The sequence below is a fragment of the Dermacentor variabilis genome, chromosome 2 (assembly GCF_050947875.1).
Source record: "Dermacentor variabilis isolate Ectoservices chromosome 2, ASM5094787v1, whole genome shotgun sequence".
NCBI lineage: Eukaryota > Metazoa > Arthropoda > Arachnida > Ixodida > Ixodidae > Dermacentor > Dermacentor variabilis.
Genome location: NC_134569.1, coordinates 74,837,201 through 74,863,311, shown reverse-complemented (window position 1 = coordinate 74,863,311; position 26,111 = coordinate 74,837,201). Strand labels below are relative to the sequence as shown.

At 46.9% G+C, this 26,111-nt stretch overlaps 2 protein-coding genes across 2 annotated transcripts; both read left to right on the top strand.

The window, feature by feature from the left end:
* Positions 1–629: 629 nt before the first annotated feature.
* LOC142570349 (uncharacterized) lies at positions 630–4,998 on the top strand. The gene is made up of 3 exons (XM_075678737.1): positions 630–1,455; positions 1,933–3,741; positions 4,826–4,998. Exons 1-3 carry the CDS (start codon positions 630–632, stop codon positions 4,996–4,998), a joined length of 2,808 nt encoding a protein of 935 aa, XP_075534852.1.
* A 1,808-nt stretch (positions 4,999–6,806) lies between these two features.
* LOC142570348 (arylsulfatase B-like) lies at positions 6,807–25,911 on the top strand. The gene is made up of 8 exons (XM_075678735.1): positions 6,807–6,915; positions 7,204–7,363; positions 8,191–8,303; positions 10,197–10,307; positions 14,299–14,425; positions 14,763–15,056; positions 17,049–17,485; positions 25,768–25,911. The coding sequence occupies exons 1-8, from the start codon at positions 6,826–6,828 to the stop codon at positions 25,909–25,911; spliced, it is 1,476 nt and encodes a 491-aa protein (XP_075534850.1). The 5' UTR covers positions 6,807–6,825.
* Positions 25,912–26,111: the final 200 nt, after the last annotated feature.

The following is a 26,111-nucleotide window of genomic DNA, read 5'->3' as shown; positions in this document are numbered from 1 at the left end:
ATTCCTTTACGTCACCTGACTTTAGCCCAAACTGTCACGTCCCCGCCGGAGACGGGGTCATTGTGTTTTCTTCTTTCCCTTTTCCTGCACAGTGGTGTGCGTGTTTTGGGCCAAACGATGTTGAAAGTCGCAACGAGCACCATACATTGTTGCACCCGTGGTTGGGGGACCGACGACACAAGGGAAAGAGGGAGCCGGCGAACGGACGAGAGGCGCCCCACTGCAGCACGTGCCGGCCGGCGCATCTACCAACAACCTGATCCGTTCCACCGCCTTTTCGGCGAACTGCCCACTCAGTGCGAGGCGCGGGCGCCCCCGACAAGGACGAAGGCCTCGGTGCGGCCAAAAGAGAACGTGGACTTTGTGTTTCTTCTCCCTTTCCCTTCTCCTTTCTTCAATATCTTTTGTAAATAAACCAGTCTCGAAACGGATCCCAACGAGTGAAGTTCCTTCCTTCGAGGCTCCTGCGTGCACGGCCGACGCCGTCCACCTTAGTTAACACGCAGCAAAAGTTAGTGCAGTCGTCCAAGAGCGACAGCAATTAGAGTTAGCCCAAAGGCGCGAGCATTCATTTACATTTTTTGGTGCCGAAACCCGGGAATACTTCGCCTGCTGACATCGAAAGCGCCATGGAACGACTACAGAAGAAGCAAGCTGCCCTGCGACAAGCAATCGAAAAAATCATCGCAGCTGCCAGCGACCTACTGCAATCGCCAACCATCCAAGTCGGTGAGCTTGAGGAACACCTCGACCTTATCCTCGAACAAGCGGATGAGTTGAAATCTGTTAACGAGAGCATCGAAAAGAAGATAGATCTTCAAGAATTAGATGCAGAATTAGAAGCCTGCGCTGCATACACGGAGAAGATCTGCTCCATCAAAACAAAGATCAAGAGAGCTCTCAGGAGTCAGACAGCCAACGAGAGCCGGTCGACAACTCCGTCAGTCACAGGCAACGCATCAGAGCAGGAAGCATACCATATCGGTTCCGTTCCACCTGCGACATTCCAGCCAGTATCAGCAACAACCAAGTTACCGAAGTTAGAAATCGGAAAATTCAGCGGGGACCTGCGCTCGTGGCAGAAATTTTGGAACCAATTTGAATCGACTATTCACAAGAACAGCACCCTGCCTGCAATAGCGAAGTTCCAATACTTAACCAGTTATCTAACCGGAAAAGCCGCCGCTGCCATAGAGGGGTTGCCGATCAGCGATAGAAATTACGACATCGCAGTGAAGACCCTCATTGAGAGATTTGGGAAGGAGGACGTCATAATTGAGGACCACATGTCGCGCTTGCTTGACGTCCGACCAGTGCCCGATCTGCGGGACATCGAAAGGCTGAGGAGTCTCTACGACGAAATCCGCTCGGGAGTCCGAAGTCTAGAGGCACTGGGAGTGTCGTCGAGCACCTACGGCACGTTGCTTCTCACCGTCCTTCGTAAAAGTATCCCAAGTGAGCTTTGCTTGGCGTACTTCCGACGGAAGGCTGCCTCACCTGAAACGCCACAACACGAGCTTCTCAGTTTCCTCGATTTTATGAGAGAGGAGGTTGAGAGCAGAGAGAGAGCACAGAGTGCACTACGCCGTGGGTACCAGGACGCCGCTATCAGACAGAAAGCGCCAATCAAAGGGGATGTTCGTCTGCAAAACCCATCGGCATCTGTTCTCACCGTAACCGACGGCGAAACGCAATGCGCATTTTGTGGTGCAGAGGGACATCAACCAGCGAACTGTGTCGCCCCCGTGCCCATGGCCAAGAAAAAGGAGGTGATGTCAAGAGAGAGGCGCTGTTACAAGTGTGCGAAAAAGAAGCACCGTGCCGCTGAATGTAGAACTGCAAGGTGGCTGAAGTGTGCCAAATGCTCTGGACGATACGCAACTGGCGTCTGCGAGCTCAATCAAAGACCGACACACCCTCCTTCAATCGGAGACGCTGCACCAGCAGAGACAGCAGTACAATCATCGCTTCAGGTGGGACCAGCACTGGGAAAGACCCGTGTGCTTCTGCAGACTGCACGAGCGTATGCGGAGGGCCAGCACAACAGCGCTCTGGTGAGAATGCTGCTTGACGGTGGCAGCCAGAGAACGTTTGTACGACAGGATGTTTCCCGGCGCCTCAATCTTCGCGTCATAGGAGGGGAGAAGCTAGCTATCTACGCCTTCGGAAGCGAGAGACCGTCTGAAGAAAGAAGGTGTCATCGCGTGGAATGCTGGCTGCGAAACTGGCGCAACAACACCAGAGTTCGGATCGAAGCATTAGAGGTGCCCGAGATCTGCGGAGACCTCCTCCCACCACCTGACGACTCCACGGCTAGCATCGCTCGTGAACAAGACCTCCAGCTTGCTGACACCTTGCCTGACGGCTACCATCCTGGTGTTGGAGTTGAGCTGCTTATCGGGGCCGATCACTACTGGGATATAGCAACAGGAAATGTCAAGCGTCTTGGTGAGAAGCTCGTGGCCATGGAGACTGCGTTTGGATGGACATTGCAGGGCACAGAGTCTACATCGTCCGTCGCAACCTTTCTATCGAGCACCGGAGTGATGCGGGTAGGTGTGACCACAGCACCCGACGAAATCTCTCGTCAACTGAGGTCATTCTGGGAGCTGGAGCACCTTGGGATTGTCAACGATACACAGCTGACCGCCAAAGAAGACAGCGTTCTTCGGGCCTTTGAAGAAACCATCACCCAGAAGAACGGTAGATACCAAGTAGCTCTCCCATGGAAAGAAAACGCGTCAGACTTAACAGACAACAAGAGCATAGCATCGCACAGACTTCACTCATTAACGGCGAAGCTGCTCCGACATGAAGAAACCGTTCTAGACTACGATCAGGCAATCAGGAACTACCTGCAAGCTGGACACGCCGAGGAAGCGAACGAACTGGGTGAGTCCCCGCTGGGGCCCATTTACTACATGCCGCACCAAGGTGTTGTCCGGCCTGGTAGCGAAACAACTAAGTTGAGAGTCGTATTCGATGCCTCCTCCAAAGCGGCGGGAAAGCTGTCACTGAACGACGTCCTCTTCACAGGACCTAATCTAAATCCAAACCTAGCGGACATCCTGATTCGATTCCGAGTGCATAATGTGGCCATAATGTCCGATATAGAAAAGGCTTTCCTTCAAATCGAGCTTGCAGAGAGTGCGCGCGACGCTGTCCGCTTTCTGTGGTATCAAAGTACACCAGGGCAGGGCGACGCGCTCCCTCCAATCAAAGAGTACCGCATGACAAGGGTGCCATTCGGCGTTACATGTAGCCCGTTTCTCCTCGCAGCTACCTTAAGTCATCATCTCAAAACGGTACAGGAGAAATTTCCTCGCACCGCCAAGATCCTGAGTGACAACCTGTATGTAGACGACTTGGTTACTGGTGCCGACAGTGTAGAAGAGGCAGAGCGCATAATCAGGGAATCGCAGTCCATACTCAAGGCTGCAGGTATGAACCTCAGGAAATGGCGATCAAACTACCCAGAACTGATTGCATCGTTTGCCGAGACTGAAAGCGCCCAAAAAACTCTACCGGAGCTAGGCCCCACAAAGATTCTCGGTGTAGAGTGGAGGCCTGACACAGACGAATTCGTTTTTGAGATGACCGCCCTGATTGGATTTTTGGCAAGTCGGCAAGACACGAAGCGATTCGTATTGCAGGCCTCGGCGCGCATTTTTGACCCATTTGGCTTTCTCTCGGCCATTACCATCACGGCAAAGATCATGTTCCAGAGCCTCTGGGAGCGAGGTACGGCGTGGGACGAAAGGGTTCCCTCAGATTTACAGGAGACATGGGATAAATGGTGCCAACAGCTTCCTCAACTTCGGCAGATATCAGTCCCAAGAATATTGGCTCGTAACCTAAGACATGCCCGAACGAAATCTGAGCTGCACTTATTTTGTGACGCTAGCCCGAAAGCATACGGTGCAGTGGCCTACATCAAGGCGCAAAATGAAGAGGGTGAAATCACCATAGCACTATTAATGGCAAGGGCCAGAGTCGCTCCACTGAAGCGACTGTCACTGCCGCGGCTAGAGCTGATGGGAGCGCTGATTGGTGCACGGCTCGCAAGCTACCTGACAGAGCAACTGAACGTAGACGGCATTTCCGTGCACTGTTGGACAGACTCAACTGTCGCACTCAGTTGGATAAGGAGTTCTGCGCAAAGGTGGAAACCCTTCGTTTGCAATCGAGTGCAGGAAATTCAAACGCTAACAGACCCAACTGTGTGGCAACATTGTCCCGGCAAGGAGAACCCGGCGGACTTGCTTACCCGTGGGATCTTGCCTGCGGAGCTGGTCGGACGCAAGGACTGGTGGACAGGCCCAGGGTGGCTTAAAAGGGAAGAACGAGTCACTGCGGTGTCAGATATCCGGGAGGGCGAGCTTTGCATGGCAGAAGAGCGAGCGGTCCATATTCTTCACACTATCACAGAGAGCGCACCGGAACTACTAATGAACCTGGAAGACCATAGCTCACTAACGAGAGTGCTCCGTATAACAGCGTGGGCCAGGCGTTTCATTCTAAACTGCCGAGGCCGGTCGAAACTTACGGGCGAGGTGACGGCTGAAGAGGTAGCCGACGCGGAAAAGCTTTGGCAAAAAACCTGTCAATTAGACATGTTCGGGAACGACGTTTGCGCGCTGCGTGCCGCCAGACCGCTCGACCGGGCATCGTCAGTGATAGCGTTGAACCCATTCTTGGACGCTGACGGTATAATGAGAGTTGGCGGGCGGCTTCAGTACAGCACAGAAGAAGAAAGCGCTAGGCATCCCGTAATATTATCACCGTCTCATCCGTTCACACGCTTGCTCATTTCTTCGGAGCATAGACGCCTACTGCACGCCGGAGTACGGGACACGTTATCCCAACTTCGAGAACGCTACTGGATTATTCGAGGAAGACAAGCCATCAAATCGGTCATTCGATGCTGTCTTCCGTGCCAGAGGCAGAGTTGCCGAGCTGCACAAGAGCCCACTGCCCCGCTTCCCCCCTACAGAGTGACCCAGGCTGAGCCATTTGAGACGACGGGTGTCGACTTTGCGGGGCCCATATTCTACAATGATAGCGGGTCCGAACACAAAGCTTATATTGCTTTGTTTACTTGTGCGACAACACGAGCCGTTCACCTCGAGCTTGTTAGAGACCTCTCGGCGAAGTCATTTCTGATGGCGTTTAAGAGATTTGTGTCAAGGAGGGGAATCTGCAAGACGGTTCTGTCCGACAACGCATTGACATTTAAACGGACATCTAAAGATCTGAACCAGATGTTCCACGCCATAAAGGGAAGCGAGGTCCAGTCTTTTTTTAGCGCACAAAATATCAGCTGGAAATTTATTGTTGAGAGAGCGGCGTGGTGGGGTGGCTTTTGGGAGAGAATGGTGAGGACCGTGAAGGCCACCCTTCGCAGAGTGCTCGGAAGGAGCTGCCTTGACCATGACAGCCTCTCCACGGTTCTAACCCAAGTCGAGGCGGCCGTAAATTCTCGTCCGTTGACTTTCGTCTCTTCGGACGCGGGGGAGCTTATGCCCTTGACTCCAGCACATTTCTTAGTCGGTCGCAGGCTAACGAGCTTGCCTCCCTTCCGAGAGACCACCGAAGTGAAATCGTCAGCACAGACACTAACACGCCTATGGAGGAGACGCGCCGGGCTTGTTGACTCATTCTGGAAACGGTGGAGACGCGAATACCTACTGCAGCTTCGCTCAGCGCATGTTACAAAGCCAGGCAGAGGAAGAGGCATCAGTGAGGGAGACATAGTTCTCCTCGGGGATGATCGGGCTCCACGCCAGATGTGGAAAATGTGTCGTGTTTTGAAGACTTTTCCAGGAAGAGATGGCCGAGTACGTGCTTGCAAGATCCTTCTCCCGAACCAAAGCGAACTGCGACGACCCGTACAAGCCTTATACCCACTCGAGCTCAGTGAGGTGCCTGCCTGTGCTAACAATGGTGGCCGGGAATGAGCCGGCGCTCATTGCGGGGGAGGATGTTGAAAGTCGCAACGAGCACCATACATTGTTGCACCCGTGGTTGGGGGACCGACGACACAAGGGAAAGAGGGAGCCGGCGAACGGACGAGAGGCGCCCCACTGCAGCACGTGCCGGCCGGCGCATCTACCAACAACCTGATCCGTTCCACCGCCTTTTCGGCGAACTGCCCACTCAGTGCGAGGCGCGGGCGCCCCCGACAAGGACGAAGGCCTCGGTGCGGCCAAAAGAGAACGTGGACTTTGTGTTTCTTCTCCCTTTCCCTTCTCCTTTCTTCAATATCTTTTGTAAATAAACCAGTCTCGAAACGGATCCCAACGAGTGAAGTTCCTTCCTTCGAGGCTCCTGCGTGCACGGCCGACGCCGTCCACCTTAGTTAACACGCAGCAAAAGTTAGTGCAGTCGTCCAAGAGCGACAGCAATTAGAGTTAGCCCAAAGGCGCGAGCATTCATTTACAAACGATGATTGTTCATTGTTTTGTGGTTATGGATGATCTTAATTTTATATTACTAAACTTCAAACGCCCCCGCCCTCCGCCTAAACCCACACGCACGTATACACATAAACAGCAGAATTTGCCCCTAAATAAACATAAGCGGAATGTTGAGAATAAAGGCTTAGTTCATGACAAACGCAATTCGCGCTTTAGAGGGAGATTCTAGCTTTTGAGTTTAATCCATTAGACTTCAATAAGAAAGCATGACAATATGTCGACAAAGTGTCACTATAACATTTATATAAGACTGTTGGTCTTTCCAGGGCAGGTACGATCATAAATGAGTGCTGCAAGAACACTACGAAGAGGTTTAAGCCACGATAATGTTTTCCCCTGGAGAGCTCAAATGTCTTACTTTGGACTTATATTGCTTCTGCCAATGGTTTGCTGGGCGAAAACTCCACCTGACATAATATTCTTGCTGGCCGACGACCTGGTAAGTCAGCATATGACAATTTATATTGTATAATAGTCATAGACAGCTTATGTGAATTTACTGCTCAAAATTATGTTGCCACTACTTTGGCCCGAATGACCGACTTGCTCAGTTTTACATCGAAGGTGGTAATGACAAACGCTGCTTTGCGGATTCTCATTGTGTTGGGTGATGGGGAGAGTGCTTGAAACTGCGCAAGACATTGCAGAAAATGCCGAGAAAGAGAAAGAGAAGAATGAAATGTAAGGCACTCAGTGCGTGATAATGAAAGACTGCTATGTCTTGCAGGGATGGGACGACGTGAGCTTTCATGGTTCCTCTCAAATCCCGACGCCAAACTTGGATGCCCTCGCGGCGGATGGCGTCATACTCAACAGTTACTACGCCCAGCCAGCATGCACCCCTTCGAGGGCTGCCCTCATGACTGGCCTTTACCCATGTCGCACAGGTGACGTATCATCTAGTTCGATGTGCCCTGACGTAAAAAATAAAATAGAATTAAATTAAATTAAAGCTGCACCTACCACCAGGGTTAGCTTCCTTATCAGAATGGCTGGCAACCTCTCGTGCGACACGTGCAACCACGAGGAGACATTCACACCTCTTCTCTGTATCTGCCCGCGCTATAGTTCCGATAGACGAGTGATGTGCGGAGCGCTTGGCGGACTGGCCGCTATCAAAACAGAAACTTCTACGCCAACTCTCCCGCAGTAAGTCCATGCTGAAGGCTATGGCCGTGCTGCTCAAGTTCCTGAGGTTTACGGGCCTACTTGGCAGACCTCGAAAACATTGCTGACAATCGCTGCATTATGTACCAGGAGTTTACGCGGTTTTCACTCCTCTCCTGTCTTCCTATCACCCTAGCACCTTCCTCCGCGCACAGTAGCCAACCAAAGCTACCGCTGGTTAGCCTCCCTACCCATCTATACAATCTCTCTCTCTCTCTCTCAAAGCCTTTCGAAGGCCTTTTTTACATGCGATGTGGTCCCAGAAAGAGGCCCCACATTTTTACCACCTCGCCAGGCTATTTACCTCTTATATACAGCAACTGTTAGAAATATGAGTAGAGGCTTGGGCGAGCGGGTAAATTCATGGCAAAACGAGCACGACGCGGAAGACAGAGACCTGGAAAGAAAAACAAACATGGCGCTGTGTTTTTTTCTTTTAATGCCCGTATTTATTGTAAGAAAATGTCTTGAAAATAAGAACATGGCCATACTCGTATATGACATTCGAACCTGCAAAGCACTTGTGTATCTGATTTGTTCCACTTAGGCATGCAAGGCGTAGCGATCGATGTAGCCGAGCCGTGGGCACTGCCAACAAATTTGCGGATTCTGCCGCAGTACCTGAAGGACCTCGGCTACCAGACACATCTTGTTGGGAAGGTACATCATCGTTATTTTCACGAGCGTCATTGCAGAAGATCACGACTTGTTCTTTATTGTTTTGTAGGGACAGAAGGCAGATCGAAAGAAAGAAAATGAATGCAATAAAAATAAACATTGAAGATAATTTTTGTATACTGGTTGACCACGAATCGACCAAATAAGAGGGTAAATAGTCATGCTAATAGGAGTTGGCGTTGCTTATCGTATCAAATATTCAGAGAAGGGATACGTTTGCATGCTCAGGCTACCAAAAACCTATAACGAAGTTAGAGTTTTTTGCTTGTGTCCTGGGATCCTAGACCGAAAAAAGAAAAGATGCCGTAAAGCCCGCAGCTGTATCACAATAGGCGCTAACTTTAATGTTATTACAGGTGCTCCAAAAAACTAACATATGATAACAAAATTAGTATCCGGATTTTCAGTAACCCTTTCAGGGTCGATTTTTTTTTCGCCATATGCGACCGCCCAGGGTAGATTTTTTTATTGCAGATTTCAATTCTTCTTAGGGACCTATTTCGAAAAAAATTCACGGTAATTTTTTTAGGGTGACCGTAAAGTGAGAAAAAAATATTTTGCGTTGGTATATATGTACTCCTCATTCAATGATAACAACAATAAAAAAGGAAATAAACTTATAAGAATGAAACATTTGATACGTTGGTATACACACAGTTCAAGGCTTTGAAAATGCGCGCAAAAGAATATTTTGCAAGTCTCAAATGTTCGTGCTCTTACGCCAATATTTACGTCCATAGCGAAATCGAACTGCGTAGGCGCGCGCAGTCAAGACAACAGTGTTGTTGTGTGGCCGTCAAAAAAGCAAGACGTGTGACAAACTCCCGCTAATCTTCATCTTATCGCCAACCAGGGGCAATTAGTTTTCGCAAGTCTGCAAAAATAAAAAGAAAAGAAACGGAAATGCATGCACGGCAGCATCCTTCCTATGCGGACCCCCTGTGAGCACTAAACAAGCGAGAAACAAGCGGTCGCCCTTTGAGCGATTAGTAACAAGATAGCCATCAGTTTTGCAAGCGCAAGAAGCCGAAACCGCCCGCGGAACAAAGCTTAAACCCCCGCCCACCTGCGTGCACGCGAATGGGCGAGCTGTAGTCTATAGATGCGCCGGAGCAAACTATATATGGCTCTAAAACAAACCATGCAACGAAAACCGAGTGAGGGAGGCGTGCGAAAAGAATTCCTTGTATTCCCACATAGTGGCAGCACATGATAGAAAAAAAAAAAGAAGGAAGTTGGCGCGCTTTTTAAACATATAGACGGCAGCGTAAATATACGGCATCGAACATTTGGACTTGTTCGCGGCGCCGTATATTCATGTCACTGCCCCTGAAAGGGTTAAGGTGATTGCTACCTACCACCTCAACCCAAGAATGCTAACAAAACACCCGTGCTTTATTGGTGCTGGCAGCTGTGGGCCCTGTACATTTCTTTATTCCGTCGAGAGCCATATTCTTCTGAACTAGACAAGGATTCAGTGAAAAAGACAAACTAAAAGCTTTTAACTCTCAAATAATTTATTCTCATATGATCACATGACTTCAGGCCTCATACGCAACGCTTGTGATTGTATGCGAAAACTGAATATGAGGTTTATGAGGCATAAGAGTGTCCATTGACATCGGCAGACGAAGGTATAGCAAGCGACCATCACTGTTATCACCCTCACATGTTGTTTCGCTTGTGCATGCTCTGCGCGATAGTAATTGTGCAATGGAAGTACGCCTTTCAACATCACCACCACCACCACCACCACCTTATGATGAAATGTTTTCAGTTTAAGAACCTTGTACTTCTATTTGACACTGTGCCAGGGCTAAGAGACATTTTATTCTTGTAGTGTGCAAAGTTTCATGTTTCTCATCTTACGTGCAGTGGAACCTTGGATATTACACAGAAAGCGTCACTCCTACTTTCCGCGGTTTCGACAGCTTTTATGGTTATTACAACGGAGCTGAAGACTATTACACCCACAGCGTCACATACGTAAGTAGTATAAAGACGTTCGCTACGGGCATTTTATGGCCATCACCGAATTTTTTCAAGAAAGTTATTCTTTAGCATGAAAAACTTTACAGCGTAGCCTCGCTTGACTTTACCTTTAGAGGGAAAAGAGTACAAGTGGTATTATTGTATCATCATCAGCATCATCATCATCAAAACTACAGAGATATTATATTGAAAGGAAATCGGGGCCATTTTATGGGTGACGTGTAACAAATGTTTGGTGTGTCACGGGCGAAACAAAATTCTTTTATGCATACAACTTTTACGAGAACAGTTTGCTTGAACAGTTATACACGTATTTAAAGCCAAACCACGTTCAAGAAAAGCAGTACCTTCCACATTCCGGAATTCCCATGACATCACGGTGCCCTTAAGGGAATACCGAGATAACATTTACGAAGGTTCCTTTTTATTTTTGGTAAATGAAGATACTGAACCTCGAAACCTTAGACAACAATAGCGAAAAGCACGAGAGAATCCTCGCTAATTTACTATGAAAGCTTTCCTACGAACCAATTTCGCCTGCAGTTCTCAGGAGGTGTATTGAGTCTATTGAGTGGACGGCACTTGGTCAAGCTGCTGGAGCTTCTGCACAGTCTACCCTATTCACCGCTGTATATGCTCGTTGGAAATATTGATTGATTGAGTGATTGAGGTGTCACAACGCCACGACGCAGAATGTGGTCACATGGGAGCAAAACATTGTGCACATGATCGGAATGTTTCAGCACTTGCTTCGGCTCAGTCGTTCCTCTGCTATGCTGCTACGCATTGCGCTGCCCGATTCCCCGGCGGAAAAGAAAACTAGACGGCTGGGAGAAAGTGCTATCACTTCCCAACGTTATGCTCGCACGTGACCACGTTCTGCGTCATGACGCTGCGACAAATGCGGCCCCGTGGAGTGTAGATTTTTGGGCCAGTTGGTTAGTTGCATCAATTGAAGTCGTAGCTCTGGATCGACACGGACAAGTAAGACGACAGGACGTGTGCTACGTGCTGTCGTCTTTCTTGTCAGTGTCAATTCAGCGCCATGACATCAATTAATGCCTCCGAGGAAACAAAGTCGAAACCATTTCGTAGAAAAGCTGTTGTAGTAAATTATTTAGGGCGCTATCAGGCTTGCCAGAAATTTTTCTAGGGTTGCGAGGTGCAGGAGCCTCACTGAACCCAAAAATATAATAAAGTAAGCGATGTCACGTCACTGACGTCAGTACTCCTATAAGAGGGTTTAATTGAAAGTGGTATTTGATCTATAAAAAAAATCTATACTAGTTACCAAAGTTAGCCCTCGTATATGAGACAGAGAAAAGTTATAAACTAAAAGATAATAAAGCGTTAGTTTCGCGTGAAGCAACCATGTGCTAAGTTGGTGTGTTGTTTCGTACTGCGTTCTCATTCGTTGTCATTTCTGACTGTTCCTATTCTTGAACGGGGTTATCAATCCCTGATCTTCGAAATAAAACAGGATTACCTCCATGAAACAGCTGTACGTAAGCTTTCGAATATTTGCACCAAATTACAACGAATTTAAAAAAAAATTTTGCGCTGTAGGTGAGAGTTGAAACGACAATGAGTATTATATTCCATATCAAACAATTGTACCTTTGAATTTGCGATTGGATTACCTTCGCTTCGTGTAGTTTTTTTATCATATTGGTATCTGTGGCTTTTTGACACTTGTTTGTTATTCTTTATCCTTTGCTATTGATTTTGTTGTCGTTCTATCAGCGTTGTCTTTAGTGTCTTCTTTCAAATCGCAGACACTGCTCAACGCACTCCCTCTCGGTTTAGCTTTATTTTTTCGTTATTCAGCCCATTAGGCAACCATGCTTGTAAAAGTGCGTTGTTGCTGTAATACAATCCTTCCCTTTCATGTTGTATTTGATCGTTAAACCATTCAACAACTTACCGTTCGTGGAAAAGCAAAACCAAGAAGTCCTTCGCAAAAGTGCGCGTATGTGAATCTGAGCAGCTAATATGCCAAAACAGCGTATCTGTAAAAGCGAGTTGTCACACCCTTCGGAATTACCCTGTTTGCTGGCTGTTCCTAGTGACGATTTATCACTGATGCTTTGGTCATACGGCAACTTTGGGGCTGCGTTGTTGGACCACACCGTGAACCCTTTCACAGCCGCCGCCGTACAAACTCATAACTGAATTCTAACGTGGATTCAGTAGAAAGCGACGCGAGAGTGGAACGTTATGGATTTCTTGCTAAAAAGACCGCTTTTGTTTATATGAGGGAGGCGCACGTAACGACATAAAAGAAGTGTGTTAGTAAACTTCACCACATTGCATGTTTGTATTGCGGCGAGATTATTCAGATCGCGAGTGCGTGAGTGGATAAACTTTACTACAGAGACCCAGCTGCATATGCACGCGGAAATGAAAATAATATCTGCAGGCGGAGGTCTCAGGAGAGCACCTAAGAGTATTGTTAGGTGGATGGCGCAGCATCCCCAGCGCAAATAAAGGGCAGCGGGGGACTCAAACCTGGAACCTGGGCGATCCATGGGATTGGATCAACGAGGCCCCATGGACCATTCCGGTTTGCAGCTTTGGTGTCTCCGTTACCCCTTTTATGCCCTGGGATGCTGCCAAAGTATACTAAATAATGATACATTCTTTACCCTTGATACTTGCGCAAATTCTCTCCTTTTCACCGCAATGCAGTGTATGTGCTTCACTGCATTACTAGTTTGTATAGCGGTGAAGCCAGGGCGAAACGCACATAAGTCTTTGTTCGTAAGGTAAGTTTTATTTTGTAGTGTCTGGGTAATTACGTTTGAAAACTGAAGCTCAGGACTTCCACACCGGTTGAGTTGCTGACTGTTCTTTTGTTGACTTTTAATATCGAGCAAGGGCGCCGCACGGCGGCGGACGCAAAAAACTGTTGCAACACTACCGTAACCAGGGTGAACTAGGGTGGTTGCTTGGGCTAGTTGGTAATTAATAATCAAATATAACATACAGCGCAAAGGACAAGGACAGCGATAGACGACATACACAGTGCTGGCTTGCAACAATCAGGGTGGTTTCTTAGGCTAGTTGGTAATTCGTGATCAAAAATTGTTGGAAGTCAATTGTTGGAAGTCAATCAAGATTGTTGGAAGTCAGCGCTGTGTATGTCGTCCTTTGCGCTGTACGTTATTTTTGGTACCGTAACCGCTTCTCTGTAAAAAAATATTACTGCCAACATTTCAAACTAAGCTCAGAAAGTTTACTTATTGGGAGAATATCTTGGAAAACCACCGACATTCTGCGAATGCAAGCAGAGAAGTAAAATAAAGTAATGGTGAGTAAGGCAGAATTACTCACTGAATTTTCCAGGTAGATGCAAATACAAGAGGCGACAACTTTGACCCTCAATATCGACACTGTCAACTCAAAAACTAAATGTTATTCGATTGCATCACCTCGAGTCTTTCTTGGGAATCCAGCACTTTTATGCTGCAGTATATATATTTCGCATCAACATCAGCAGAGCAGTGCGCGCGCGCGCACGCGCACACACACACACACACACACACACACACACACACACACACACACACACACACACACACACACACACACACACACACACACGCACACGCACACGCACACACGCACACACACACACACACACACACACACACACACACACACACACACACACACACACACGTTTTTGTGATCTTGCTGTGCAAGAAAGTACCATGGAATCGCATATTTTACAGGAAAACCATACAGGCTTTGACTTTTGGATGAACACTGACCCGGTGTGGTCTGTGAACGGAACGTATTCCACCGCGATCTACACAGAAAGAGCTAAACATATCATCGCCAACAGAGACAAAGAGAAGGTAAGACATAGAGATGCACTTTAGCTCCAGATAAGAAGGCTTAAATGGTTCACTTACCTTGCTACCTGTAAGCTGTAGAAAATACCTTCGAGTATTTACAGATTGTTGTTTTTTGCGACACGCAGCCGCTGTTCCTTCTGTTGAGCTACCAGGCAGTGCATGGTGTAGACTTAGAAGGCCACCTGCAGGCTCCAGAGGAAAATATCGACAAGTTTCCCTACATAGGAGAAGAGAAGAGAACAATCTTTGCAGGTAAGGGCATGAGGACAGGAAGCGCACTTGTACCCTTTCCAGAACGCATAGGTGGTAAGCAGAATCTGATGGTGACATACGCTTTTTTTCTAGTGCCACACATATTACATATCCCTAATTTGTATGCTTTTGTGGTTCGAGTAATCAGACATTTATGTAATTGAAAATGCGTGCAAACACGAGCACGTAATTTCGCGAAGAATCGTTGTCACTGAAACGGCGAATGAATGGGTTATCTAGAACAAAAAACTAACGGGCACTTCAAAAACACACCGTGTCTGTCTCCTCGTTCTTAATAGATCTTGTTTGGTGGCGCTGTTCCACTCATGAACCGCAGGGATGGTGGACGCGATGGACGAGTCCGTAGGCGAGGTGTTCAAGGCTTTAAGCGTCGCTGGGATGCTGCAGAACGCAGTCATCGCCTTCAGCAGCGACAATGGCGGCATTCCGTTCGGGGTGTACGGGAGCCGCAGCTTCAACTGGCCGCTGCGTGGCGCCAAAGGCGCTCTTTGGGAAGGCGCCACTAGGTCGGCGGCCTTCGTATGGAGTCCCCTGCTCGACAGCAGGCGTAGAGTGTCCCAGCAACTCATGCACATCACGGACTGGCTGCCTACACTGTACTCTATTGGTGGTAGGTGCGACATTTGCGTGAAAAGAGCTGAGACATTCAAGTGCGCTATGGTAATGTATGCAATAAAGTACACCTATCCATAGAGGTAACTGCCCGCGTGTTCAGACGGCGCGAGCAACAAAGCACTTTACTACTTAGCACTAGTCATCTACGGACACAGCGAAGTAAAGCAGACACTTTTCCGCGTTTGCTGATGGACATTTTGCTGCTAACAGTTGTTAATAGCTAAGAAATGGACCACATGCGTTCAGTCGACACGCTATGTTTTATACATACCACTGCATATCAAAGTTAGGAAATACTTCGTTGTAAAGTAACTTCGCTGTGTAGGCATTCGACTCTACACGAAACGAATGTTATAAGCAGAACGATGTCGTCATATTTGTTGCCGCTCAATTTTCACGTCCCCAACATGAAGGGAGCGCAAAAAATTGGAGTTCATTTAAGCTTCTCCTTTAAGAGTGCAACGCCCCTGACTGCTTCTCATGCTTCCCGGCAACTGCAGCATATGCAACCGCAATGTTTTCCAGGAAACGCTGGTGGCGAATGCTATGCACGAAGGCGAACGAACATCATCTGGATGATGTTGCAAGGGACCGAGCGGGGTGCGCCGCACCTACTAAGACAGACCTCAACCGGCAGCAGGAAAAGGGGTTTCTCTTTGAGTGTCCGCGTAACAGAATTATGTTTTCTCGTATATTCAAATTGCGATCCGACGCTATCATGTCTGTGATTGTGTGTAAATTGTACTTTACAAATTTTTTGACGTGTTTTGCTTTGAGAAATAAAATAATTCAGTAACGCCTATGGCGCCACGTGGAGGGCCTGCGTGGTTGTGGATGGGTGGCTAGGGATCATTTTTCTCATAAGGAGAACGCCGCCGCCGACACCAACGCCGAATTTATTGCGACATGGGGCCCTTAAAGCCATGGCGCCAATGTCAGCCCAAAGTAAAACATTTGCGTAACCCAACGCACTACACAACATAAAGGAGAGTAGCACAGCTGGTGGCTATGCCATGCTTCCGTGCTGAAAAATTAACCGATGACGATACTCCCTAATGCGAAATGTGAGCGCAGCTCTATAAGTGTTCTCATTTCGCGATATATTGGCTAACGTGGACAACCTTTCTCGCGCGGCTCACTGCACACGGAGCGAAATGTGGCGCGAGTGTCTCGCTAATCGGGAGATCGCAAGAGACAGCGCGTGGGTGACGCGTGAGCGCGATTCACAGCAGCAGCCGCAGACAGACCTTCTTTCATGTAGCGCTTTGTTTCCGTATATGACACTGGTGGACACGCTCACCGCATGCCTTATCGATGGCGTCATCGGTGAACAGACAACGTCGCGCTACTCTGGTGCCATTCCGTATAGCAGTCGTCGCCGCAGAGCACGTCTTGCGTGCTATAAGGCTTCTCTTCTCACGCTTTCGCTATACCCTCCCCCTCCGCGTTCCGCATCATGGTTCTGGTGCACCCTCCTCGTCCGCTTTCCTCCTCACGTTCTCTTTGCTATCACCATATTTCATCCCCACTGGGCTCCGCGCTAGCTTTTGTTATTTTTTGCTGCGCTCGTTCGCTCAGTTATGCCGAGGGACAACGCCGACGCGAAACCCAGGAATGGGTGCCTAAGATCTGCGCTCTAAACAGCTCTCTTGATCCTGTTCTGCTCTACGAGTTGAATTGCGCTGTAAAAATGCTGCATATAGCAGCCTCACGCGAGTACTTCGGACGTGCTTAAGGTGTGGGTGTCACTCGACATTCACCCGTCTACTTGCATCGCGCAAGTGAATGCGGAATCAAATGTTGAATTACAATATACGCGTTTTGGTTATTAGAGTGTAAGCATCGTCTAGAACTTAATGGATGCGCCGCCGCCGCCGCGACACACTGATGCATGAAATACGCCCAAAGTAGATTCTGCCTCTTTATAGTTTGAGCAGTAATTCGTTTCTCGTAGCAGTATACAGCTGTACATTTCTTATGCTTTCAGGAGGCGACGTAAAGAGCCTTGGCACGATGGATGGCTTTGACATGTGGCGGCACCTCTCTCAAGAATTGCGTTCACCTCGCGTAGAGATGCTGTACAATTACGACGAGTGGATTACGCACGCATCGGCGCTGCGCTTCTCGCGATACAAACTTGTGCTCGACGTTAGCGGCGTGAAGAATCAGCGCTACCGCACGACCGGGGGCAGACGACCGTGGAATGATCTCAATAAGCTCCTCATCCAGTCGACGGTGGCGAAGGTCCTTAGAAGCCTCTACAAGAAGAACCAACTGAACTTTCCCAGTGACTGGCGGAAAAGGGCGACACTGAAGTGCGGTCAACAGACGACAAGAAACTTCTCGGGGAATGACACCACCTACTTGTTCGACATCATTGCGGATCCCTGCGAACTGAACAATTTGGCCAGCTCCCTTCCGGAGGTCAGTACTTAACGTCACCCTGCCACGTAGTTACTTAATATGCAATCCCTAAATAGTTTGAGTAGGACTTGTAGGCCTATTTGGTAAGTGGTTAACTTAGAAAAAATGGTGCAAGAGAGGATGACACAAAAGACAAGAGGACAGGTGTATCTGTCATGCTGTCTTGTGTGTCGTCTTGAGCCATTTCTGCCAGAAATGGCCGAGAATAATTATTTGTAACAAATGTTTCTTGGTTACAAACATCTGTTATATTTGTAGGAAAAGATAACAGCAAAAGAATCCACTTGAACCCTTCAGGATACTTTGGTAGAAATGACACAAAATCAATACATATAAGATTAAGTGACAAGACGGCTGCCACAGACCTTCTTTTCTGAAGGCGCTTCTCCCAAGTGGAAGCGCACCATGCCAATCCTCTAACTTCCCATTGTGTTGTCCACTTCTCTTCTCTTGTGTCCTGTCTGCCCGCCCCACCTTTTCTTGCATAATACTTCCCATTACCTCACATTGAAAACATTGCTAAAACACCGCATCTCAGACACATACGATGATATCGATGTGTAACTTACAGATTTGTTTCCTTTTGGTTTATAAAGAGTTGCTCTGGTAGCTCACAAGCGACAGTGTTTATGCTTTTTCCTGGAATTTACAGCTCAGAAAACCGTGGTTCACGCCCTCATGCAGAAAAGTGCGCGCTTAAGTACGGACCGTCTTTATTCTTAGCATTAAGCACCTGTTCCGTTGCATGGTCGTTAACGCAGGGCCTCATCGGCCTGACGTAGCTCCTGCAGTATGTCAAGGGTATTTGGTACATCCCACCGTGGCACACCAAACAAAAGACCTAGCATATAATTTCTGGTAGCCTCTTAGTGCCTCATTTTCTTTCGCCGAGATGCTGGTGCACAACTTGGCAAGTTTGTTGGCCACCGAGTAATCCATCGAGACGCCATCCCGGTTTGCTGTGCTTTTAAGAATGAAGGTTACCTTATGTAGGAGATCTGCCTCAAAAGGTAATGCCGTAGGTTTAAGAAAGGTAATTTTGCAAACTTTAAGAGACATCAATCTTGTCACCTTCACACTGCTTTCATTAGTGGAAGCACTTTTGGAAGTCGTCTCCAGTTATGCGCTTCAGTAACCATGTCGTGTCCTTTTCAATTGTACTCAGATCCCCGCAATACCACACCAGAAAGATTAGTTTGCATTTGCTGAACAACAACAACAACAACAACAACAACAACAACAACAACAACAACAACAACAACAACAACAACAACAACAACAACAACAACAACAACAACAACAACAACAACAACAACAACAACAACAACAACAACAACAACAACAACAACAACAACAACAACAACAACAACAACAACAACAACAACAACAACAGCAACAACAACAACAACAACAACAACAACAACAACAACAACAACAACAACAACAACAACAACAACAACAACAACAACAACAACAACAATAATAATAATAATAATAATAATAACAACAACAACAACAACAACAACAACAACATCGCAGCAGGTTAAATCCGCCAAGTATGGAGGAGGGTGGTTCCGTATAGTGAAAGAACTACGTGCAATAAATAGCCCACCATCAATAGTACAGTGTGCAGACGCATCATCGTTGTGCAGAATCTAGCGCCCCTCTTTTGACTACTTTTTTAGCACATGGCGCACACGATCTTTCAGGCGCTTCAGAACCTTTACGTAAAAACTGCACTGACAGTTTGGGATTCTGGTACAAAGGGATGGCGCATAAGTTTATGATAGTCAAAAAACACAATCAATATTGCTCTTTTGTGCTTTGCTCTCCCGTTGTTTTTTGGCCTTGACTCCGCTGTTTTTTCCACTCCTTGCTCCGTGACTTCAGCTCGATGTAGTGTTCGTATATCTTAGGTTCGTCCCGATGCAGCGACGGCCATGTGCAAGAATTCTACGCTGTCGTCGGAAGTTTTCCCATCAATGCAACAATCTTTGTGCCATAGCTTTTGCTCAGGAGTCAGCAGTTTCCGTACCATCTTGGCGCCCCAAACCTTTTCACTTGAAAAATACCAGTTCAAATCAGGTGAACGGAAAATTTACCCAAATTAACTGTTTCTGATGTCATTCTAACAGTCATTTGGCGGCCACTCAGCACAGGAGAACGCACACAATTGATTATTTCATCTTCGCACGATGTGAGAGCGTATTTTGATTTTGCATCTTCCTTGGGGTCTTCACGGCCTTCCCGAGAGCGCTGGACCCACGTGAACAAAGTTCTTTCCTTTTAGGGCATTATTTATATAGACATTTGCAACTTTTGATTAATTCATTCACCATTGTCGCTCAGTTTCATAAGACATCTGATGTCTATCCTTTCTTCCGTCTGCTCGTTGATCTCCATTTCGGCAAAGACTAAGAAATTGCTTCGACAGAAGTGGAGGCATAAAATTCTACCTTGTCATACAGTAGTCAGGCTGGTAATAGAGGTCAACCGGGTCGTTTAGAGTGCAGAGAGCGAGAGTGAGGGCGATACGCCGTCCTCCACATTTTTGATGACTCAGTGCATTATATTTTGGGACAGACCTCGTATGTAATGAATCACTTCAGGCCTGTTGTTCTTTCTTTGATCTTCCGTTTTTTTCGTTTTGGGCTCTCGACTTTTTGCAGGAGGCTTTCTACAGCTGGCACCAACACCGTGCACGGAAACACAGCAGTTTTTAGGCGGTATAATTAAACTTCAAAGCTACTCTGCATGAGCTGTGGACACTTCTTTGGAAAGGTCAACTGCAACCAAAGTCCCGCTATGCTTCTTTTACCATCTTGAAGTGCCCAGAACAGTAGGGCAACAACTACTTTCTGGCACGGGTTGAATACTTTCAGTATAAGTGTCTACTGAGTAAAATTAACTGAAGATCAAGAAACAGTTTCTCATCGTCAGGCAGCCAGCTCATGTGTAAACATCAGGCCTTGTTTGTCCAACGCAAATACGTGTACAACGCCATTCAAGGTGCGGAATGGTACGCTACAGTATCCATTACTTAGTTATTGGGCAAGGCAACCCTTGACGTATACCTGAGAATAGCTTAATCAAAAGTTCGACTAGCTTATTTACCTAGTGAAACAAACAGACCAGTAAAGAAAAAGAAATATCAGCATACTCGCAAGCTTAGACTTCCCAGATCTATGTTTCATGCGTGCTTCATGTACTCTTGATTTAACACTTACGTAGGGACAAAAAATTACAAAAGACTTGTTTTACCTAGAAGAATCTGAACCCCCTTTCAAATGAAGCTCTATATTTCAAGCAGTTTCAATAAGAGTTTTAGTAGCCCGTAATTAAATCTCGTGCCTAAATCGTTGCCCGCATATAACGCATTCCATCACTTGTTAAAAATGTTCTTCGGAAAGGCAGTAAATAAGTTTACACAACTTACTGTGCCAGAACCTTTGCCATAGTCTCCTCAATTATCTCTAAATTTGATCTTTTTTTGTCCCAGGGCAGCAAAATGAAATTTGCGTTCTTCGTAAAGCACGCTTATAAAGATTCGGCTCACTTGCATAGGTGATTTACTGCAAAGGCCCTAATTAGCCGAAACATTTTGAATTTTCCCTGCATTTTACGCAGAACGTGCCCCTTGTTCTCATCAAATATAAACAAGGCGCCTTCTTTTTTATTCAATGAGGACACCGAAGAAACCAGCTATACGAATGCCATGTGACGCAAGAAAATAAAAAAAATAAACCAGTGATTAACAATAATTTACAACGTTTATAGTTAGGACAAAGACGTGAACGTTTTGTCACTCATTTTACTTACCATAAGCCCACTTTCCGTGATATATAAACCTGGTGTAACATACAGTTATGTAGGGAGATTGGGAAGCATGGCTGATAGCAGCCACAAGACACTTTAAAACACTTGAGTAGACATATGTTGGAAAGGCTGTATTTCATTCATAAGCATTTAACGTCGCACAGACATACCACAACGTTCCACCCATGTTCAATAAATTTGATTTCTAAGGCATTTTACTTCTACTAAGGCAACAGGCAACATTGAGTTGGTTGTAAAGCCCTCTCACAACGCCCCAGAGTGCTTGACCGCGTATTTTATTGCCGAGATCCGAATTCATTCACCCACTTTCAACTTTTATTCTACAGGTGACTTGAATAGGTCACCAAGCACACCAGAGAAGCCAAGTGCAATCCTTGTGGCATGCACGGAAATAGGCAAAAGAAAAGCGGGTTCAATAAAATTTAGAACGCTTCTGTTCAAATCAGAAACTTAAAATTTTCTCCAGAGAGTGCACCTAACATTCCCCTCCCATTTTCACAGAATTCGAAGTTAGTATCTGGAGCAGCTGCTTTATGACAATGGCAAAACACCACGGATAATGACAGTGTGACACTCTAGAACATAGTTGACCGAGGAGACCTGGGGAAAGGCAACTACATGCCTTGTATAACGCACTATAAGCGCATGAGTACATGGATTCAGTAAATATTTTAAAAACACGTAATTACCCTACACACTTCAAACTTTCGGTAAGCACAAACCATAAATTGAACCTAAGAATTTTTAGGAAATCTGAAGCTTTTGCCATTTTTGGTGCCTTCAGGAAAACGGAGCAACTTAAAGCTTTTCGCGAGCATTGTTTAACTGCGCGAACAAACGAACCACAAAGACAGCGAGGGACAAGGACGGGCGCAGACTTGCAACTAAAGTTTATTCCACAACGTACACATATAAGTACACACCTGACATACACCACTGCGCGTGCGCAAAAAAAGGCCCTCGCTGTCTTTGGGGTTCGTTTGTTCGCGCAGTTAAACAATGCTCGCTAATATCTACCAACTCGCCCAACAACAAGTTCTTCTAAATTAAAGCTTTTCATATAACACATCTAAAGAGGCCTAAAGCCAGAGTTTATCCATTTTGATTCAACCGCTTAGTGACACACGCACTTCATGATTTACCTGCATATTGCCCCTAGTGTAAGTCATATTTTCTCGGGATATAAACTTCGTGAGTCATCTATTTAAAAAAAAAACTCTGGAAACTGCTATTTCAAGCCCTTCCCGTCGCATTCACAGCTTAACTGTAACATGAAGGTCCTATCGTGGCTAAACGCCCTTGTTAAGCAGGTAATCACCAGTACTAATTTAACAAAGCGTTAAACATTAAGTATAACAATGTTGGTATTCATGGCAGGAAGGATGATGTCAAAGTGGCTGCATAATGACGTGATCCGGTTTTGGAGTTCGTGGTTCGGACTCGGGTATCACTCAAAGGGTCGCTTGCCTGTGCCGCCGGGGAGCCTAAAACATGGTAGCTGGCCTGCGCTATACCGGGCGTCGCGCTAAGCTGGCTAAGCGGAACTATGTTGTCGTCCGTATCCATGATCGAGAGTTGTCTGTTGGTGATGAGATGTGGTGGGGAGGTTAAGGAAACGAGAAAGAGATTTATTTCACACATTTACACAAGAGACTCCAGATATGGGAGCAAACTTCATGTAGGAGCAATCTAAATGTCCTTGGTCACTATATGCGAGCCCATAGGTCAGAACACACCTCAATGTGCTAAATATGTGCGCTATTCAAGCAGTCGTTTTCTCTAGGTAACTATATGAGGGAAGCTGATGACTGTCTCGGCCAATCATAATGGTCCAACTGTTCGCAAAATCCGATCTATGGTTGCACCATCTTGCGGGACTCCACCTCTGAGGCCCAACCTTCGAATCCGCCTGCGAAGCAGTGACGAGGTAACCTGGAAACAGGTGCATGCTATTTCCACTGAAGTCATTGACACTGGCTCATTGCTTTCCGTGACGGTCATCTTGTAAGGGTCACGAAGTTCACTAGGGTTGAGGATTGGGCGAGTTGGTATTGCATTCTAGAACTGGTACAGCGCAACATACAAAGGAAGAAAAAGCCGAGCCGGCCAGATAGAGGCCACAGCGCTCTGTTCCTTTATCTGGCGGGCTCGGCTTGTTTCTTCCTTTGTATGTTGCGCTGTACCAGTTACAGGGTCATGCGGCTGGCCCTCACGGTCGTTACCGCTTCCAAAGAGGGCATGTGCATAGGTTTTTGTCACCTCGAAAGGAGCGCCTCTGTTTGCCCGTCAAAGTCAGCGTCGGGCCCCGTCGCCGTCTCGGCGGGCGCTGGTACAGGGGCTGGCTCCGGCAGACGCTTAGAGGATAATATGTTTGTACTAACAGTGTATAGAGATTTCAGTGGCTCCGAAGAGACCTTTATAGATAGCATCCGTTACTGACATATTGGTAGCGCTACAAGGCACTGGGCTGGAAAACTTTATTCTGGTCCGGCAGGACGCGCTTATCGTGTAGAGGGCTGTACAAGGCAGATAGAGAAGTTTTGAGTAAGAACAAAGCTTAAGGAGATGTATACAGAAATGATAGAATGAAAAAAAAATTGGAGGACGCTTAAGCTTCGCCTTCAAGAGTGGAACGCGACAGCGTTCCCGTCGACCCGCCAAGGGGTGGAAGACAATGGGCTATGGCGCAGCGACTACGCGCCCCGCATCGGACGCGGTGAGCGTCGAGCAACGCAGCCTTCGGCGCGACAACGAAATGTGCGCCTGAGCAAGCGACGCACGCCTGAGCCTGAGAAACAGCTAGTTTCTAAGGCAACACCGCGTTCACTAGAGGCGCTTTTGTACCGCTTTGAAGCATCGAACTCGTGGCTCAGTGTGTAAGCAAGCTATGGTATGTAATGCAAGTTTTGCATTGCAGCAGGTTAAATGTACAAAAAATGCACAGAGTGTTCGCGATCTTTATCTGGAACTCTCTATGGGAAAAAACGAGCCGAACAAATCTGTTTAAAAGAGGGAGTGATGGTGGGCTTGGTCTAGTGCATCTGTATGTGAGACAACTCGTCAGTCGATTTGTTTTTCTCAGAGATGTAGATCATACCTTTCTCAGAACTATGATTCAACTGAGGCTGGGTAAAGTGCTACCAGAGTTTGTTGTGTCTTCGGTGTGTCAGCAAGGACCAGTACGAGGATATCTAAAAGAAGTGGTGTCATCTTTCCGCTTCTTATCGGTGCGTTTTTCTTTGCAATATTTGACAGATGTGTCACGCAAAAAACTGTACAAGGACCTTGTGGATGTGTTATTTCCTGTGCCATTGTACCGTGAATTATACTGTGCAGGCAAAGGAAAAGATGTTTTGAAACGCGTTAAAAAAATGCCAGTTGCGCCAGGGGTTAAAACCTTTTTTTTTAAGCTGCACACAGGAACCTTACCTGTTAAAACATGGTTAGAAGAAAAGGGTTTATTTGTTCCGTGGGGTACTCATTGTTTGTTATGCAAAAGACCAGAGACAATTGAGCATGTGTTTTTAGATTGCTGGGGTGGAGTGTTCTTCTGGGACATCTTACAGAGAACCTTGAAAAAAGAGTTGCCATTAAGTCCGCACGGAATCCGTTATCTCACGGTCGAAAACGACGATGGTGTGCCTTTCGATCTGGTTATGCTCCTGGGCCTGCACAGTATATGGCGAACTCGGACTGCTGTGCACAATGCGGATATTGACGCTAGACCGGTTCGCGAATATTTTTGCGAATCGGTGTCCCATTTTGTCGAAGTGCAGAAGGTGCAGTCGTATGTACCAGAGTGGGTTCCAAGATTAGAAATGTTGTTGCAGATGCCGAAATACTGATGGCTTGTAGTCAGCAAACAGCTGACGGTTCTCGGTACTATTATCTTGTTAATCTGTTCTTCTAATCTCGTAAACTCTGTGAAAAGCGAGGCAATAAAAAAAAAAAAAAACTCGTGGCTCAGTGGTAACGTCTCCGTCTCACACTCCGGAGACCCTGGTTCGATTCCCACCCAGCCCATCTTGGAAGTTGCTTTTTATTTATGAAGTGCCTGCCGTGATTTATCGCTCACGGCCAACACCGCGGACGCCGACACCGACATCGACGCCGACGACACCGGCTTTTCTGCGACACGAGCTCCTTAACGCTATCGCGTTAAACTGCATAGCATACCTGAATAACTCAAGCAGGCTACGTAACTCTTCGTCACCGCCCAATTCAAAGGAGATGCCATTAAATCATCATCATCATCACCATCATTGTCATCTCGTGGGAAGCACCCATAGAATGTGCATTGCCGTTTTGGGACGCCACAATAGATAATTTGGCGTCTTCGCTTGCCTACGGAACTAGGAAGTAGATACGATGCGTTGACTCTTTTGCGAGCCTTTTCAATTGCTGGAAGCATTGTATGTTATTATTCTTGTGCATCAACTTCACAGGTCGTGGAGTTCCTGAAGAAGCGAATCGAGACCTACGCCGCCACTGCGGTGCCACCACTGAACGAACCCAAGGATCCCGCCGGTTTTCCAGAGTATCACAATGGAACGTGGGCGCCCTGGTTGGATTCAGTCCTTGGACAATAGCCCTATTTAGTTGTTTAGTTGTTTTTAGTTGTTACGTGATTTTCATTACTTACGCGCAATAGGAGACACTCGAAGACATCTGAAGGCGCTATATTGTGAAATTTGCATATGTATAGGCAGTTATATTCCGTGCCGTCCTGCACCTCTTAAAATTGCAACACCAGTGGGCGGAAAGCGCTACTGACATGAACGCTATCGGT

Excerpts from the sequence above, each read along its gene's own strand:
- LOC142570349 (XM_075678737.1), top strand. The coding sequence starts at position 630 with ATGGAACGACTACAGAAGAAGCAAGCTGCCCTGCGACAAGCAATCGAA. Across the intron at positions 1,456-1,932 it reads CCTTCGTAAAAGTATCCCAA|ACGCTGCACCAGCAGAGACA; the intron begins GTGAGCTTTGCT and ends CTTCAATCGGAG. Across the intron at positions 3,742-4,825 it reads CCAGAGCCTCTGGGAGCGAG|ACGCCTACTGCACGCCGGAG; the intron begins GTACGGCGTGGG and ends TTCGGAGCATAG.
- LOC142570348 (XM_075678735.1), top strand. The coding sequence starts at position 6,826 with ATGTCTTACTTTGGACTTATATTGCTTCTGCCAATGGTTTGCTGGGCG. Across the intron at positions 6,916-7,203 it reads TCTTGCTGGCCGACGACCTG|GGATGGGACGACGTGAGCTT; the intron begins GTAAGTCAGCAT and ends TATGTCTTGCAG. Across the intron at positions 10,308-14,298 it reads ACACCCACAGCGTCACATAC|CCGCTGTTCCTTCTGTTGAG; the intron begins GTAAGTAGTATA and ends TGCGACACGCAG.